This window comes from Carettochelys insculpta, chromosome 27, assembly GCF_033958435.1.
Source record: "Carettochelys insculpta isolate YL-2023 chromosome 27, ASM3395843v1, whole genome shotgun sequence".
In the NCBI taxonomy this organism is placed as follows: Eukaryota; Metazoa; Chordata; order Testudines; family Carettochelyidae; genus Carettochelys; species Carettochelys insculpta.
In genome coordinates this window covers 15,303,399-15,321,099 of record NC_134163.1, presented here as the reverse complement: position 1 = coordinate 15,321,099, position 17,701 = coordinate 15,303,399, and the positions used below count along the sequence as shown (strand labels likewise).

The 17,701-nt window shown below is 47.7% G+C and overlaps 2 protein-coding genes across 3 annotated transcripts in view; one reads left to right on the top strand and one right to left on the bottom strand.

The window, feature by feature from the left end:
* Positions 1 to 10,726, top strand: part of UPF1 (UPF1 RNA helicase and ATPase) — a 31,970-nt gene extending 21,244 nt beyond the window's left edge. For both annotated transcript variants that reach the window (XM_074978305.1, XM_074978306.1), the window contains exons 16-24: positions 134 to 251; positions 2,039 to 2,195; positions 2,909 to 3,051; positions 4,242 to 4,416; positions 5,286 to 5,367; positions 6,416 to 6,577; positions 6,942 to 7,159; positions 8,349 to 8,471; positions 8,596 to 10,726. In XM_074978305.1, the coding sequence (XP_074834406.1) occupies positions 134 to 251; positions 2,039 to 2,195; positions 2,909 to 3,051; positions 4,242 to 4,416; positions 5,286 to 5,367; positions 6,416 to 6,577; positions 6,942 to 7,159; positions 8,349 to 8,468 (1,175 nt within the window). In that variant the 3' untranslated portion in view covers positions 8,469 to 8,471; positions 8,596 to 10,726. The remainder of the gene's footprint in view (positions 1 to 133; positions 252 to 2,038; positions 2,196 to 2,908; positions 3,052 to 4,241; positions 4,417 to 5,285; positions 5,368 to 6,415; positions 6,578 to 6,941; positions 7,160 to 8,348; positions 8,472 to 8,595) is intronic.
* Positions 10,727 to 13,109: 2,383 nt separating this feature from the next.
* Positions 13,110 to 17,700, bottom strand: GDF1 (growth differentiation factor 1). Its single transcript, XM_074978307.1, has 2 exons — positions 16,781 to 17,700; positions 13,110 to 15,133 (listed from the first exon to the last, which is right to left on the bottom strand). The coding sequence occupies exons 1-2, from the start codon at positions 17,049 to 17,051 to the stop codon at positions 14,298 to 14,300; spliced, it is 1,107 nt and encodes a 368-aa protein (XP_074834408.1). The 5' UTR covers positions 17,052 to 17,700; the 3' UTR covers positions 13,110 to 14,297.
* Position 17,701: the final 1 nt, after the last annotated feature.

The window sequence follows — 17,701 nt, the reverse complement described above, 5'->3', positions numbered from 1 at the left end:
GTTGAAAAGAGGGCATTGACACCGGACTGCAGCCAGTTTTAATAGTTGCTAACTGCAGTTAAGGTGTGTGATGCCAAAAGATCATTGTGAATGTTTGTTTGTGGTGTGTTTATTTTTTTTCTTCCCTCCTCAGCGGACCGTGTGAAAAAGGGATTCGATTTCCAGTGGCCCCAGCCAGATAAACCAATGTTTTTCTATGTGACACAGGGTCAAGAAGAAATTGCCAGTTCAGGCACCTCTTACTTAAACAGGTAAATGCAATTCAGTGCTCATGCTAGATAAATGGGGAAAACTTTCAGTAGTGGCGAAGTCCCATTGCAAATCAATGAAACTTAAATGTCTAGGTCCTTTTAATCTTTCCCATCTGCCTTCATATTTAGATAAGTAATGATTCCCAGACATTCTTAGGAAGGGAGGCCCTGTGCCTCAAGCACAGGAGAGGGACTCGGGAGACTGACAGGTATTCGGTTCCTAGCTAAGGCACAGACTGACACCGTGGGCTAATCACTTGTGCCTCAGTTCCCTATCTGTAAAATGGAAAAATTCCCTTCACAGGGCTCTTGTGTAGCTAAATTCCTTGTATTTTGGATGTGCTCAGACACTGTGGTGATGGGCAGCGAAATAAGTTCTTAGGTGTATAAACAAGCCTAGGCATGTAAGTTAATGTTAGCTCATTTAGACGAGAAATTTATTTCTATATTCATAGGTGATATTTCTATCTTAGGCCAGCACACTACAATACAGGTACACCAAAACACTGCTCTACTTCAGTAGGAGAGAAGGATTCATATGTGAAGTCTTGCTAACACAAGAGATTGAAATAATTGTATGTCCCTTTTAAGTTGTGTGCTGTATAATGCTGTGGATTTGAAAAGCAAGCCAATATCAAGCATAGGTCTGTTATAGATTACTGTAGCAACAGCAAATCAGCTGCTGTTTGGAAGCATTGGGCTCCAATATACACTAGCTTTTGAAGAACAAAGTGTCCTCTGTTGGAGGCGTCAGTCTGATGCAGGAAGTCAAAGAGGGTGACAAATAGGTGGAAAAGGCTATGTTTAATCTGATTAAAAACAAAAAAGCCGTCAAGTAGCACTTTAAAGACTAACAAAATAATTTATTAGGTGGTGAGCTTTCATGGGACAGACCCACTTCTTCAGACCATAGCCACACCAGAACAGACTCAATATTTAAGGCACAGAGAACCAAAAAATAATCAAGGTTGACAAATCAGAAAAAAAAATTATCAAGGTGAGCAAACCTGATACTTCTCCCTCCCAGGAAGTTAACTGCTATGTTTATGCAATTATTGGGAGCGCTTGTCACTGTTCTAGTCCCGTGGTATCAGTAAAGTTTTTCTCATAGTGCCTTTCATCACTGTGTATTGTATATGTCTGCTGAAATGCAGCAGGGAAGCAAGCCAGCTTGTATACAAACAAAGCAGCACGCAGACAGCAAAGTTTAGTTAAGAATAGTACTATGTTAAAAATGAATAAAAGTACCCACTGGATCTTAACAATCCACAGAGCAGACAGGATCTGTTTTTAAGATCTCTGAAATACAGATGCACAATACATTGTAAGGCATATAGATTCTCTGCTTTGAAAGGATAGAAAAGGACTTCAGCTTGTCATTCCAGTGCATCAAGGTACCTAGCTTTGCTGGGTAGGGAATACCATACAGAAGAGAAGGTTCCAGTTTCCATTATAACTGCTTCCTTTTTCTGGTGCAGATAACTCTAGCTCTAAGAACATTTAGTGAAAAAAAAGCTTTTTCCATGTATAATCTTAACCCAGAGGTGACTCTCTTCAAAGCTTGATTCTTAAATGCTCCAACAGGTTGAGTAATGCAAGCATAAGAAAATACTTTCCACTCAAAAGATTCATACAAAAATCTAATGTAACATTAAGCATTGGGGTTTTTTTTTATAGACCTGATAACTTGCAATAAGGATTTAGCAGGTTAAATGTAATATTTCCTTACCTTAGTTCTGCAGTGTATTTTAGTGACTTTAAAAACAAATCAAAACCTTTCTTCCTAGGACGGAAGCTGCTAATGTGGAGAAGATAACTACAAAGTTATTGAAAGCTGGTGCCAAACCTGACCAGATTGGCATCATTACCCCCTATGAAGGCCAGCGCTCTTACCTGGTGCAGTACATGCAGTTTAGTGGTTCCTTGCATACAAAACTCTATCAGGTATGCCATCTTTGTACAGTTCCACAGTAGACTTTATTTCTGGGCTTCGTTTCACTTTGAAGATGTTACAAAATTCCATTAGTTACTGCTTTCTTTAAAAGACATTTTCTCCCAAATGACTGTATTTCGAAGGAGTATTATACTCTTGGGTCATTGCTGCAAACAAGACTGAAGCTGTATACTTAATATAAGCCCCTTTTTGTAATTCTGAAAACACTGAATGTATCCACCACTGAAGACTGCCTTGGTGTGAATAGACTAGTGGAATGGCTGGAGCAAATCTAATTTTTCTGCCAGTTATCCAGATACTCTTCCATGGTGGTGGTGAGAGCTGCAGTACTGATTGGTAGGGTTTGAAATAGCTGTGCTTCAGAATGGGGTGGGGGGGGTAGTCCACAGCCCAGAATAGCAGCAGCTCAGAATTTTTTTTTTTTTTTTGGTCCAAATGTTAGTAAACATAATGATAAAGAACTGACGTATCAAGTTTTTTGCTCTAAAACAAAGCACTCCCCCCCGCCCCCCAAACTGCTTTTAGTTCTTGGTGGAATGGTTGGCTCAGTTAATGTGAGAAGACCAACACCATTGACAGCATGTTGGGGATGGAGATGTTCAGCCAAAATGCTTTATTATGCTGACCCCATAGCTCAGTTCTCTTCCTAGCACTGGGCTTCACAAAGGACATATTTGACCTGGTGGTTCTTTTTTTTTTTCAGGAGGTAGAAATTGCAAGTGTTGATGCTTTCCAAGGACGAGAGAAGGACTTTATTATCCTTTCTTGTGTAAGAGCCAATGAGCACCAAGGAATTGGATTTTTAAATGATCCCAGACGTCTTAATGTGGCTCTCACCAGAGCAAGGTGCAGTATGATTTATAATAGTCTGTGGGGGTGTACCAGACTGCTATTACTTACATGAGCTCTTGCCCAACAAAAAAATCCATTGTTGTTGGACATGTAAGAGTAAACAGAGTCATGTTGTAAGCTAAAAGGAACATAAAATGACTCCCTCATCTCTAGCAGTGCACTCGTACCAACTGAAAGGACATTAGTCACATAGCTTTAACATTCAAGTGACTACAGGTTGCCAGAAAATGATTTATTGTAGATGGAGTCTGATCTTGAAGCAAGCATACCCCTTCTGCTCACATCCGCTTGCTGGAACAGAAAGGGAGTTTCATGTCATCTGTTTTTCTCCCCCTTTCCAACAGTCAGCAGAAGCTGGGATGAGGGGTGTCTCCACTCCTCCGCCTCTCAACAACTGTTACTGTGGATTCCTCACCTATAAATGAGTCTAGTTTGCTTCATGGGGAGAGGGGTGCTTAGGGCGGGTGTGTGCACAATTGATGCGTCCTTGTCAGTGATTTTGGGTAAACTAATCTGGTTGAAGTAGTTTTCTTGTGCTAACTATTGGTCAGAGGATCACTTTTTCTTGGCTGTACCTCAAAGAACTTGTAGCAGTTGAGTTGATGTTTTTGCAAAGGAGCTAGTTACTCTGAGGCTGCATTCACTTCCACTGTCCTCTTTCAGACCTTATAGTGTAGAGACCATATTTAAGGCTCTAAATGTTTAATTGCTGGTACAGATGTTGACTAGCACAGCACAAGCCACTTATTCCAACATTCTGCAGCCCTATGTTCCTCCTCCACCTCCCCAACAATTCCTGCCGTAGGCAGAAATAATTTGAGGTCTGTATAGCAGTCTGTTAAAAATAGTATACACAAAACAATCCCAACATTCTGTAAACTCCACTGCTTTGGGAAAAGCTGGAAGAGGTATAAAACTAAAAGCATGCATCTCAGTTACTACTCAACTGTGTGTCTAGGAACCTGTGGCCTTAGCTTGAGGTGAGGCTATATTCTCTTTGTGGCTCATGCATGCGAGGTTAATTGGAAGCTACAGTCATGAGAAGCAGAATATATCTCAATTTGAGGAGCTAGCATTACTACATTTTGTCCTGCTTTGTTAATTTCATTAATGTAGAACTTCTTAAAAATAAATCAGAAGTCAACTATAAAGTTTAACTGATGTGACCATGTGGTATTCCATAGATACGGAGTAATTATAGTCGGGAACCCAAAAGCTCTGTCTAAACAACCACTTTGGAATCACTTGCTGAACTACTATAAAGAGCAGAAGGTACTCGTAGAAGGACCACTGAACAATCTCCGAGAAAGCCTTATGCAGTTCAGCAAGCCCCGTAAGCTTGTCAATACCATCAATCCAGTAAGTTACTACACATGCAATAATCAGTGATTGTAAAATTATCATTTTTCTGTGATGCACTTTATCCCAAGTTTGTGGATGTGTGGGATTTTAATCTTAGCAAAAAATTAATGGTGGTGAGGCTAACTTTTGTGGGAGAGGCTAGTGGAAGTCCTGCTTTCCTTTGCCTACATAGTGTGTTCTTCCAGGGGTATGCTGCTTCAGGATATTGAAGGGCTGGTTCTGTAGCCTGTTCTGAAGCCCCACTTCCCCTAGCCTGAATCTGAGTCCTTGGTGGAATGAGAAAAGGGAAAGCTGCTTTGCAACCCAGAGGCATGGCAGTGATGGGAGGGGAGCTGGGCATTTCCTCTCTTGAAAGTCCTAGCCCCAGTTTCTTTTGCTTTTCCTTCTGTGTATTTATTCCTTAGCTGGTGGGATGTGACCAAGCAGGTTGTCCCCTCAGATCTGCTTCCAGGCCCCCATCTTCCTTATAGGCTTTTAGTGGAAGAAGTAGTTTCTGAGCTTAAGCATTCTTTAGGAATGTCGTCTTTTCCCCAGTAGGACTAAACCTAAACTTAAATGTGCTTTTGTCCTACTGTCTTCACTTAAATATGGATCGGTGTCAGTAAATACAAATAAGGCTAGTCATTGAGCTCTGGTGATCCCTAACCCATGAGAGGACAGAGCAAGGGAGAGCTGTAAAATAGCCTCTCGAAACTCCAGCCCATTAAAATAAGTGGGTCTCTTTGCAGTTTATGCTGAAATGCGTTGCCTGCTTTGGCAGGATGAGCCAGTCCTACACATTTCCTACCCGGAAGATCTTGAAAGTTGCAGGGCTCTTTGGTTTGCAGCATTGGTTCTAAATGTCTAACTTCATGTACCATTTCTAGGGTGCTCGTTTCATGACAACTGCCATGTATGATGCACGTGAGGCTATTATCCCAGGATCGGTCTATGACCGGAGCAGTCAAGGTAAGTGAACTGAATGGCAAGACGAGCTTTGGCATACAATAACTACAGGAACAACAAACCATAGTGGCTGTGGGGTGTCCAGAGATCTATGATAGTATAGTGCTCACTCTCTTCAGAATGTAACAAACTGGAATGACACCAAGGGAGTGGGGGGATGTTCAGGAGGCGTGTTTATGTTGGAGGGTGGTTGAGTGGTGTTTAATCAGTTCTTTAGAAGGTGATTTGTACATTTTGTATTAAATCTTTACCACCAGACTATTTCATTTAAGAAAGACAAAAGGAAAATTGCACTCTTGAAAGAACCAGATGCACAAAACTGTGTTGAAGTTACTGTTATCCATGTAAAACAATACTGCTGCTAGCACATACATTCCCTCCTCAAGCCCTATGCATGTTGTGGTTTGAGTCTTTTAAACCCTTCTAGGATGCTGTAGCTGGGTTGCCAGAGGGTGCATAGCCTAGTGGCTAGATTGAGTAACTGGGGAAGAAGGGCAGGACAGGGAGAGAAAGGGAAGGATCTACTTTTCCCTCTTTCTTCCTGGTCCATGGGGCCTGGACCATTCCTTATCCAAGCCCTTAAGTTTGGGGCATGGTTCCAGGAGTCCATATTCCCTTTAGCTGGCGTTTCACAGTAGGTTCCCATCCGCTTTGAAGTGTAGGTAGGCGTAGGGCCTTACTAGCCCCCATGGCTGTTGAGCTGGCAGGCTCCTTTAGTGATTTTTCCAATTATGTGTTCATTAGGTGGGTTCTTTACTTTTTGGTGCTGAACTAGGATGTCTCTTGAAAGTTCCTGAGTAAAGAACAGCTTTGCACTATGTACAAACGAAACTACTTTGGGCAACAGTTTCAAATGAAAACTCTGATTTCTGAACTTAACGGTGGCATTTCCGAAACCCCAGATTGGCTGCTAATATAAACTGTTTTGTACCATGACTAAATTCCAACTGCTGCTGATCTGTAGGTTGGTCTGTAAAATACTTCGATAGCACAAAAGAATCCAGGGGGACAGTAGCATTGAGCTGTTAACTAAACTGTTACATTTTTCTAGGACGCCCTTCCAACATGTACTTCCAAACCCATGATCAGATTGGGATGATAAGTGCTGGCCCGAGCCATGTCACTGCGATGAACATTCCTATCCCTTTCAACCTTGTGATGCCACCGATGCCACCACCAGGATATTTTGGACAGGCTAATGGACCGGCCACAGGTATATAGTGGTTTAAATACAGACCAAGAAATACCATTGTAATTACTTTGGCTCTAAAAGGTAAAGCCACTATAGAAGGGGCATTTTGAGACCCAGGTGGAGGGAGTGCTTTGCAATGGCTTATGGTTGCAATTTGCAAAGAAGGTGTCTAGCCTTTCTCAACTGTTAAGGATTGGTGGATGTGGCCTAAAACTTCTGAGTAGCCTTCAGCAGTAAACTTTTATATTTATCTTTAAACCTTTAGGATTCATAAATGCTACCATAAATTCATAAATATATAGTATACTTTGCTAAGCCACCAGTTACATGGTAAAATCATTACATACATAAATATTTTCACTCCTTTGGGGACTAACTCTTTCAGGACGTGGGACACCTAAAGGAAAGACTGGTCGTGGTGGCCGCCAGAAAAATCGTTTTGGGATTCCTGGAACTAGCCAGTCAAACCTTCCAAACAGTCAAGCAAGCCAAGATGTGGTGTCCCAACCATTCTCCCAGGGGCCATTGACTCAGGGCTATATCTCCATGAGTCAGCCATCTCAGATGAGCCAGCCAGGACTCTCCCAGCCAGAATTATCACAGGTAAGAGTGTAATAATCCTAGCCTACAGAGTGGCTTTTTTTCGTTTGGTTTCACATGCCTATAAGGGACATGTGTAGTTTGTGGTATTTGGGAATAGTGTTCATTGCCCAGTGTGAATATAAGGATATTTCCCCTTGAGGTACATCCTGTGTTGCATGCATATTTAAGCCTGGGAGAGAGGTTGGGTCTGGGGGGGAGTTCTGACCTGGAGGTAGGGGAGGTAGAGGGTTTGAACGGGGATCTAGGGCAGGAGGGGGGTAATGATGTGGCACGAGGGGCTGGGTATAGGTGTTGGCCTTAATTTTCACATGGAAATTTCATTTTACTCTGGGCCCTAACCTGAAATCAGATCCATTCCTAAGGAGTAGTGTATTCTAGTACCCTAATAGAAGAATTACTGCAAAGACTAGCCACTTCAGTAATACTTGCAGTTAATACACTGACTAAATTGCCGGATTCGGCCCACCAAGCCATTCAGTTCAACCTGCCCCACTGGGACCCTCAGGCAGGGAGCAGCCCCCAGGCTGAGAGTGGCTGGCTGCTCCATCTGCTGGGTTTTCTTTGCCTGCTGCCCCCACCCCAGCGCAGGGTCTCAGCTCCCATGGTATGGTTCTGGCCAGTGGCGCTGAGATCATGCTGGGGGCAGTCCATGAAGTCTCCCACTTGCTTTCTACCTGCCACCCCCAGAAGAGAGGCACATGGAGCAGCTGAGGCCACTCTGAGATCTGGGGCTGTGGCAAGGGTCCTGCTGGGTTGCTGGTTGGGAGCTGCCTAGGTAAGCGCCTTCTGGCCAACCCCAGCTCCTCCTGTACCTCAACTCCCTGCCCCATGTCACCACTCTCTCCTGCTTCAGCTCACCTCCCAGACTCTGCATCCTACCCCCTCCTACACACATCCCTCAGGCCAGAATCCTCCTTTCCTGCACCCCAGTCCCCTGCTCCAGGTCACAATCCCCCTCCTTCACCCAAACTCCTCAGACTCCACAGCTGCTTCTGCACCGCAGCCCCCTGCCCTGAGCTCCCTTCTGCACCCAACCGCCCTCCCAGACCTTGCACTTGCTTCCATAGAAGAGTGGCCCTTGACTACTTTCTGAAACCTTGGAGTGCCCCCCACTCAAAGCTTATTGCCCATTCCTGCCTTCATCCTTCAAAGGTTTTGGGAGCTTAACAGAAACTCTCTCTCATTTCAGGACAGTTACCTTGGTGATGAGTTCAAATCACAGATTGATGTGGCGCTGTCACAGGACTCTACTTACCAGGGGGAACGTGCATATCAACATGGTGGAGTGACGGGACTGTCACAGTATTAGAGTGTAAGGCACTTGAGAGACTTATTTCTGTGTCCCTTTACTCCCATAACTTGAGTTCATAAAAATAATCGTACTGCTGTGTGCACTAGGCTGGTTAATATGAATCTTATCCCTTTCCTTTCTTTAGGTTGAGGAAGAAGAGCTAAGCTTGTGTGGAGCTTAGTTCCATCAGCATTTTATTCTGGGTAATAAAAAATAAAAATAAAATGGATACCTGTTTTCCACTGCTAAAACTGAAGCACCACTGTGTGAGAGCAACAGGAGAGAGAAAGAGAGAGAGAGAAACCAACCAAGGGAGAGGAGAGCGAAAGGGAGCGCGCCTGAGAGCCCACTGCTAGCTCACTGAGACACGGAGACTGACCGGAGAGGAGAGAGAGCACCAAAGGACTGGCTGGCGCCTCACTGGGAAGGCAACTCGCCCGGAAAGAATGAGTGGTCAGCTGAGTCCCTGCTCCCCCAGTCAACTAAGCTTGAGAGAAGGGCCTTAAGCAGGTTTCACTTCATTCCAAACTTCTCTTTGCGAGCAGGGCATCGCTTTTCAGAGCAGGAGGGGAGAGGCAAACCCTCATCTCAGAGTTGTTCTCATTGGAAAAGGTACTATATTTTAGCAGTAATGACGTTTTAAAAGCAGAGTATCTCAAGATAAAAGATCCTGCCTAAAAGTGACAGTGAGCCAAGCTGAAAGCCAGCCAGAACACGGTGACTGTTCAACGCTGAGATGCAGGTTTTGTTGTCCAAAACTGGCTCTGAAATTCTAGTGTCGTCATGTCGCCCACATTCTGAACGGGTGTTTCATGACAAGGTGGTTTTTAAAGAGATTTCTTCAAAGGACACTGAATTTTTAGAAGTGTCTCTGAATTCTTAGTAGTGGACCTGGGAGATCCTTGTTCTGAGAAACTTACAAAAAAAATTAAAAAAAAACAAACCCTAAATTAGAGTACCACCCTTGAGAACTTTCAGTGTGATTTAAAGTTGTAGCAGTCAGCCTCTTCTTCCTACAATGGATAGCAGTTAGGAGTGAAAGGAGCCTGCTCGCTCAAGCAGGAGAAGGGTGTCAAAGGGTTTTCTGTATGCTTTAATTGGCTACTGTCTGGACTCTACTCTGAAAACAAGCCTTTCTGTAAGATGAACTGTGCGCTTAAAAGGGGAATGGGTTCCTATGCCCTTTGGCCCTGGAGGAAAAGACGCTAGTAGGCCTGCTTTATTCACTCCCACCGAGGTTGGGAGGAAGTAGTGGAAACTGGGGATTATATTGGTTTTGAAGTAAAGATTACAATGATATTGAGGCAGGTTGGAAAAAAAATGGAAAAAGCAGGCAGCTGTTGGAAGGTGGCCTCTGATAGAGGGATATAATTAGAAATGGTGGATTAGGGTTTTGTGTGGCTGCTTCCATGATGCAATAGAGCTAGATGAATGGTTCAGGTGGTGAAGTGAAAAACAACCCTGGAGACTGCTTTGAATTCAGGTGGGGGATATGGCTTGTGGCAGCTGTGCTGGCTGGCTTGAAGTAGCTGGAAGTCCAAACTGAAAACAGCACATATAAAGCCATCCAGTTTCTAAGTTGTAACCCATGTCTTAACCAAGTGGGAACACTGGGAGCGTTTTATTTGTCTAAACCTTTTTAGAAACAGCACAGAAAACTTCAATTTCTGCTAACTCATTTTTATCAGATCCCTAAATTAGAATAACCTCTACCCTGAAACTGATAGTATGGGAATTACTAAACTAGATGCTTTTTAAAGTTTATTAATTAAGTTAGCTTTATAATCAAAGGGCTCCAAGTGTTTCTAGGGTGTGGGTGGTTTTTTGTTTATTTTTGAGGAACTAAAACAGAAGAAAACCCTTTCAGTGAATGTATTTAGAACATGTAACAACCCACTTCACACCAACTTCCGTTTCTCTGCCCTTTCCGTACATTATCAGCCTGCTTCCATAAATTGCATTTCTGTAGTTTTTCAAGTCTCACCCCTTGACCATCCCTTCCCTCCCTGCGTAGTGTAGCACACCCGCAAGTTTTGTAAGTCGTGTGCACGTTGAATTAGAACAGGGGTTCTGAATTCACTTTTTGTTTAGTCCTGCAACGGACACTGTTCATAAACTGCAAAATAAATTAGAAACCTTCCTGAAACAAAGTAACCATTCTTGTTTCATAGCCTCCAGAGTTTAGACTTCCACAATGTGCAAAGAATGGAGAGACAGGCCACCTTCCTTCATGTAAGAGGGACTATTTTATTTATTAACATTTTAATTTTTTTTTCCTTCTGGGTAGGCTGCGTAGTTGCATAGAGTTTTGAGATAGGTTTAAGCTGTAACTCTTTGTGCAATGCAATCCATTGAGTAACCCCTTCTCCCCCGCCCCAAACCCCTTTATTTCACTGCTTGGAATGCTTGCCTCTGCTTTGTGCTGTTTTTTTTTCCCTTTGTAGCAGTTACTCTGAGTTTTATAAATCCACAGACATCAGTGCTAGCACTGTTACTCTTTTGATTTTTGTCTGTATGTTTTAAACCTGTTTGTCATCAATAAAAAAAAATACACAGCTCTTGCATTCAAGCTAGGGCCTGTATTTCAATCATCGTTTTGGACTGTTCTAGAAACAATTGTGACCATTTGTCCCAATGTTTAATTATGTAAACTTCAAGTTTATTACATTTTAACACATACTAGTACAAAAGTGTGGGGTGCACATAGCATACATGAACTGTGAAAAGTTTGTTAAAGGTAAGTACCCTTCCTGTGCCCCCTCCTGTGGGGCTTGTCCAGACACGTGCATGCCTTAGGAATGTGTAGCAACCCCCTGAGGCCTTCTGTGCCTGTAGGTCTATGACATACGGAGCTTTGTACTCTCTCTGTTTTAGGAAAGACTGTTGGAGGCGCTTGCTCTTTTCAATATCTATGTATAGATTGATGACTAGAGCTTACTCCTTCCAGGTTGTAAGAAGGTAGATTTCCTCCCATAAAACCGCCTTGGAAGTAGCAGTTAAGCCCCTTCTGAGATTTTCTTGTGTTCCCTTTGGAATTACCAGCTTTGCATGTTTAGGGGGCAGCCATCCTTCATCAGAATTTTAGTTTTCGACTGATCGTGGCTCTGGTGGTAAATGGAGACAACATAGTAACTGAGTAAGTCCTTTTAATGAAGGGTTCAGCTCACCCATGCTGACTTACCCAGCCTTGACACCACCAGCTACATTTGGTGCAGCAGTCAAGCACCGGAAAGTAGCACTAAGGTACAAATACGATAAAGCTTTTTCACACTTTCTCACTGAAGTGCAAACTGAGCTTAGCATAGGGAGCATGTTTCATTAGTGCACTGACATCACTTTACAGGGGCTGTGATGACTCAAGTAGTTATTTCACATGCCAGCTGTGGTCCACAAGGCACTACACACAGCTGTATTTGTCTTGCCAAGCTAGGACAAGCATCCTCTGATTCTTTAGGCTGCATTGTGTTAGGACAGAGACGATTAGATGATTTTTGTCTTTTGTCTCAGTAAATGCAAAGCCTCTGAACTGAGTGAGTCCCTCAAGCTGCTGTGGATGAATTTTTCAAAATGTTTACAAACACCAAAATCTTTCTTTCATAGAAATTCAAGATTTATTCCAGGAGTTACCCTCGCCTTTTAAGGCGGAGTCTACAGAGTCAAAAAGAGAGACACTAGCAGATCTGATATTTGAGCTTGCCACTGTTCCCATCTCGTTTTGATTTAGGAAGAAACTGTCATTTCTTTTCAGATGTGACTAGACACTCGAGTTTAATATTTTACAAACCTGACTAATGGTTAGGTCTTAGACTGGAGTCACTCATCTGCCTAATTTTGATGTAGGTCTTGACTACTGTTTGGAATAATGAGGGGTTAAACTGTTCTAGAACTCCAGAGGTACCTGAAAATGTTGTTTAACTGCAGGTCCCCTGTGTGCAATTGTGGGAGCCTCAACCTACTCTGCCTGACTGGCCCTGCTCACCAACTCTGTGTATATTCATTAGCACTGCGTTACTGGGGTAGGGAAAGAACGCTCTGTGCTAGTGAAGTGGATAAACCTTAATTTCCCTACAAGGCAAAGGTCTTTCCTATTACAGCTTAGTAAAACCTCTCCATTTTGACAGCTGACAAAGCAGATACAAAAAACCACCCAGGTCTCCATTAGTTTCAATCTGGTATTGAAAAAAGTTACAAAATTTCACAGGGCTGGTTCCTTCTCTCCTCCCTCTTCCCCCCTGGCCCAAGACAGACAGACTGAAGTTATAAATTATCCACTGAAAGGTAAAACTTTACTTTGATCTCAGGATTGAGCTACAGCAAAAGATTTCAAACCTATAAAGCAGCCGTGGCTAACTGCTGTGTTCTTCTGGCTACCCCACCCGGTGCTGGGGAGAAGGGGTTTTCTGAGGGTCAGTCACTGACATGATGCTTTCAGCTGGAGTGGGTGGGGAGAGAGGCACAGGTAGTGGGAGTAAGTTGTCACACAACTGTCAGCTTCAGTTTAGTAGGTGGGTAGATTTTCCTTTTTACCAGTATAGCCCAAGGCTGGCAAGACTAAAGATGGGAATGTGCTGGCAGCTTTCCCAGGTTGCTTCATGACTTCAACTCTCCACCCCCAGCCCACCCCACCCCACCCATTTTATTTTAACATGGATCACAGTTGGTAGTATAGGTGGAGACCTACTGAGAGGTGGTTTGGCCCTGCAAGCCAGGAGTTTAGGCTGAGCATTGCAGCTCTTAAGGGTCCCCATAGAAAGCTTCACTTGGAAGGAAGCCCCTCCCCCACCTATTTTTTCATGTCATATGTGTCATGAAGAACAGGCAGCTTTAGCGAGTGGTTCATAGGTGGTGAAGAGGGAGCTGGTCCTCACCTACTGACTGAAATACAGGAAGCCCCAACCCACTGATAACTAAATAGTCACAGTTCCAACAGGAATTTGCAGCCAGCTGCAAGTTGTTCACTCATGGGTCTGTTGTGGCACCTTGGTTAGAAACTACTACACTGTTGAGGCCTTATGGAGTCAACAGGAATCATATTAAAATGAGACACTATGAAGCTATTTTGCTGAACCAGTCCTCATCACTTCAGGATCATGCTTTAAATAATTGCACAAACCACTGCTTTCCTCCCCATGCTCCTGTGTATTTATTCACTAGGCTGCTTGTGCATTGGCTGCTGCTCTAGTGTGATGTGGCTTGTAAAAGACAGGTAAGTGTTAAGCAGAGGGGAATACTTTTTCTGTCCTTACTACTAAGCAAACTCTGGCCGTGAGCAGGGTGAAAACAATTTTTAAAGGGCGACCTTGGCTATGCATCTTTGTGCTGCATTCTGTAGCCAGCTGCCTGATAGACTCAAGATTCACATTCGCAGACCACCAAACGCTCTTCAAGAATCCATGAATTGTCTTTAATGGGTTTTCAAATAGTTTGGCCCTTTGGATTTTTTTCTTTTTCCCAGTTTTGTGGGGCCAGCTGGGGACAAAAATTCCGGCTACTTGTCCTTGCTGCTAGAGTTAGTGAGATGGGTGGCTGTTCAATGCTCATCCCTGGCCCATTTAAACAAGGCTCCAGGTGGATGCAACCAACATCTGATGAGAATTTGGAAGCCTGCTGGCTCCAGGCAATCAGCATTTAAATTAGAATCCCAAACTGCATCAACACCTGGAGGCTGCATTTTGCAGCAATACCTCAAACAGGCAGCTCTGCCATGCACTGCACCAAGAGAGGGGTGGCAAGAGTCCCTACCTCCCCCACACCCAGAGGAAATTTAATACATTTTGACCTAGTCCATTAACCAAAGCCCATAGTTACCCAAGCCAATGACCCATTCTGTTGCCACCAGCTGCTCTGTTACCTGCAGCCACACTCATCCACCACCATGTCCTCATAGTGTCTCAGCACCACATTATCATCGTTGTCGTAATACAGGATGGAGATGGGGGACAGCCTGACTGGGACACAGCAGGGCTGGGGGGTTCCTTGAGGGTCCAGGGAATGCACCATGGTTTGGAGGATGGCATGGTTGGTGCTGTTGAGTTCTGCTGTCAAGGGGAAGGGGCACTCCCCCAGGCAGTAGTTGGCCATATATCCCTGGGGTGCAATGATCCAGTTCTCCCAGCCCACATCACTGAAGCTGATGTAAAGCCGCCTTGGCTTGCAGAGATTGCTGGGGGTGACAGGGGTATGATAGGCGCTTCGCCTCTTCCTGGTGTCCTTGCACTGCTTCTGGTTGAGGGACACCACCAGCAGAGAGGTGTCGAGGAAGGCATCGATACTGGCACAGGGATTCTGCAGCCTTGGGTGCGGCCAGGCCACAGCGCCCTCCCTGCTGCCCACTGAGATCTCCAGGATTAGCCCCAGGTTCTTGCTGGGAGTTCTCCAGCCCTTTGCCACTTCGGTCAGGTTGAAGAAGAGGGATTTGTGCAGCTGTGCAAAGGACTGGGCTACCAGGAGCTTGTGGTTGCACCCATGCGGGGGCATTCCATGCAGCGACATCTGCAGGGCTTGGGACAGACGCAGCTCAAAGACCTGCCCACCACTGGAAGGGTGGTAGGAGTTGTGGCTGAATTGGATCTCCAGCTGGGCCATGGTGAGTTGCTCCCCCGCCTCCAGGGCAGAGAAATTAAAGTACACCCGTTTCTCCAGACACAGGGAAGTCTTGGGTGTCTCACTGTGAATGAAGTGGCCTGAGGGGGGAGGAAAATAGGAGGTGACATCTGTTGGGTGGCAAGGGTCTCCTGACCTCACAGCTGGGCTAAGCCAGCACCAAACCCCCGGTTCCCCACTGCTCACCCTTATCACCTGCTGCATCCCTGGCTCAGCCTCTGCATGGAGGTCACTCAAGGTTCCTGACCATGCTCAGCTCTGCTATGGAGCCAGTGCAAAGGGCAGGGGGAGCAGAACTTTTCTGACACTTTCCTGCCTCGGACCAGCGTGGTCACCCCCACCCAGGCAGAGAGCTGTGTGCCTCTGCCCCTACAGACGCGATAGGCACTGCAGCCTTCGCACGGGGCTTGGAAGAGGTGAGGTGTCAAAGATACCACTGCCCTCTCAGCGTGTTGCTGCTGGGATGGGATATTCCCAGCAGCTGGGCATCATCTGGGCACTCCACCACAGCAGAGATGCGCCACGGCACTCAGTACCCACCTCTCCCTGCTGGGGGGCAAAGGCTGCTTGGCAAAGAGAAAGTGACAGATCCTGGGAGAGTAACAAGCCTGCGCCAGCCCCAGAGGCAAGGGCTGGGTAGGCTGTAGCTGAGGAACAGAAGCAGGAGGGAGGACTGCTGGCTTCTCTACCACTGGCTGTTTGCCCCTGGGACCATCCCTAAGCCTCTGGGTGCACCAGCTTCCCCAGCTGGAAGAGCAGGGTAGCAGCTGGTGGTGGCACAGAAAGTCCTGCTGGTTTTGGTGCTCGGCCAAAACCAGGCTGCCTGGGTACGCTGGTCCAGGACACAGTCACTCCATCGGGCTCCAGCCCGCTTTCCCCAGGAGCCAAGGGCTCGCTAAAGCAGCGTGTGTACAGCGCGCTAGCAAACAGAAGGCGTGGCCCACACAGGCCCACGGCTACACATCCACGGACAGTACCAGGCTGGTGCCCAGTGCTTCCCCTGCCAGGCCGCCAGAAAACTAGGCGGGCCTTGGTGGTGGGCCGGGCCCGAGCACATCAGGAGTTCTGCCTTGTCTGGATGCTCCGTGCCAAGGGGAGACCATGAAGCCCACCCACGTCCCAGCTGCCGCCAGCCCCGCCCGTCCCCGGGTCCTGCTCAGCCTGCAGGGCTGAGGGGTGTGGCAGTTAAAGGCTCCCTGTAGGCCAGCGCTGCGGGGACGTGCCCTGACATCATCCTCGCAGCGACTGAGGTCCGCCATGGCCACTTCCCGAGCTAAGCCCCCGTCACAGACAAAGGCTCTTCAGGGGCTTCCCCGCTGCCAGCGGAGCCAGGCGGTGCGGGAGCAGCGCGCACATCGCCCTGCCCTGGGGGAGCCCAACGACCTCACAAACATTCCGGGCTGCGCGGCTCCACCTGGGGAAACTGAGGCAGGGAGCGTTGACCTGCCTGAGCTTGCAGGAGGCCACGCCCAGCGCTGGACCGACCCCCCCCTCCCCCGCGGGCAGGGAACTCCGGGCGGCCCGGGGACCAGGAGCCCCGCTGGGTCAAAGCGCTCCCGCCAGCGGGTAGGAAGCCCAGCCAGAGGGGCTGGCGCTCAGCTCCCTGCCCCGGGCCCACCGGCCCAGCTCACTACAGCAGCGAGTTTCCCGGGGCCTCAGGCCCCCCACCCCGGTGAAGGGCCCAGGGGCTGGGCCGGCCCCGACCTCACACGCGTGGGCGGCTGTACCTTGGTCCGCGAGGACACGGATGATGTTCCCGGGGACGCGGAATTCCTCCACCCGGCAGGCCCGCTCCGGCGCCTCGGCCGCGCCGCGCTGGAAGAGCCGCCACAGCACCGGGGGCACAGGCGCTGCGGCCCTGGGGGTGGGCTTGGCGCTCAGGCCCAGGGCTTTCAAGAGCAGCCGTTCCTGCTCGCGGCCGTCCGCGCCCAGCGCCAGGCGCAGCAGCGCCCAGAGGAGGCCGGCGGCCAAGGGGGCTGCGGCGGAGCCGGGCCCCATAACTGGGCTGGGCTGGGCTGGGCTGGACGGACAAAGAGCAGCGCGCGGAGCCACCAGGCCAGCGGGGTGGCGAGTGGCGCTTTGATCTCCAGCGTGCGCAATTCGCGGCAGGACGCCCGGGATTGGGCAGGGGCTGAACACAAGCCCCCCAGGCCGCGCACGGGGCTGGGAAGCCCGTTAACCCTTTGGGGGGGGAGTTCCACCCAGCACAGGCGGGGACTTTGCCACCTCCAGCTCAGCCGGGGGGAGGGGAAACAGAGCCAGGGAGCTGGCACCCCCCCTACCCACTCCCGCCCAGCCGAGCCCTGCCTGTGCCACCCACCCACCGCGGGGCACGGTGACCCCAGGAGACAGGCTGCAGCAGGGATGGGGCTGCCCTGCTTGCTGGCTCAGCTGGGGAAACTGAGGCGGCGGGGGCGGGTAGAGGGATTTGCTGTATCAGGCTGCAGTGTGAGGACCTCAAGGTCCTACGTAGCCCAGACCACGTGGGGGGCTTATACTGCCTCCCCACCCCCCCCCAGCAGCTCACAGCCACAGGGCCCAGCCACCTGCCTGTGACCAGGAGGGGATGGGCGGGGGACTGTACCAGCTGCATGTGCCAGATGGATGCATGGTGGTGGGGGTGTTACAGGAACAAGCCAACTAGCTGG

Coding starts and splice junctions, on each gene's coding strand:
- GDF1 (XM_074978307.1), bottom strand. CDS start 17,051: ATGGGGCCCGGCTCCGCCGCAGCCCCCTTGGCCGCCGGCCTCCTCTGG. Junction 15,134..16,780: donor CCGTGTCCTCGCGGACCAAG/GTACAGCCGCCC, acceptor CTCCCCCCTCAG/GCCACTTCATTCACAGTGAG.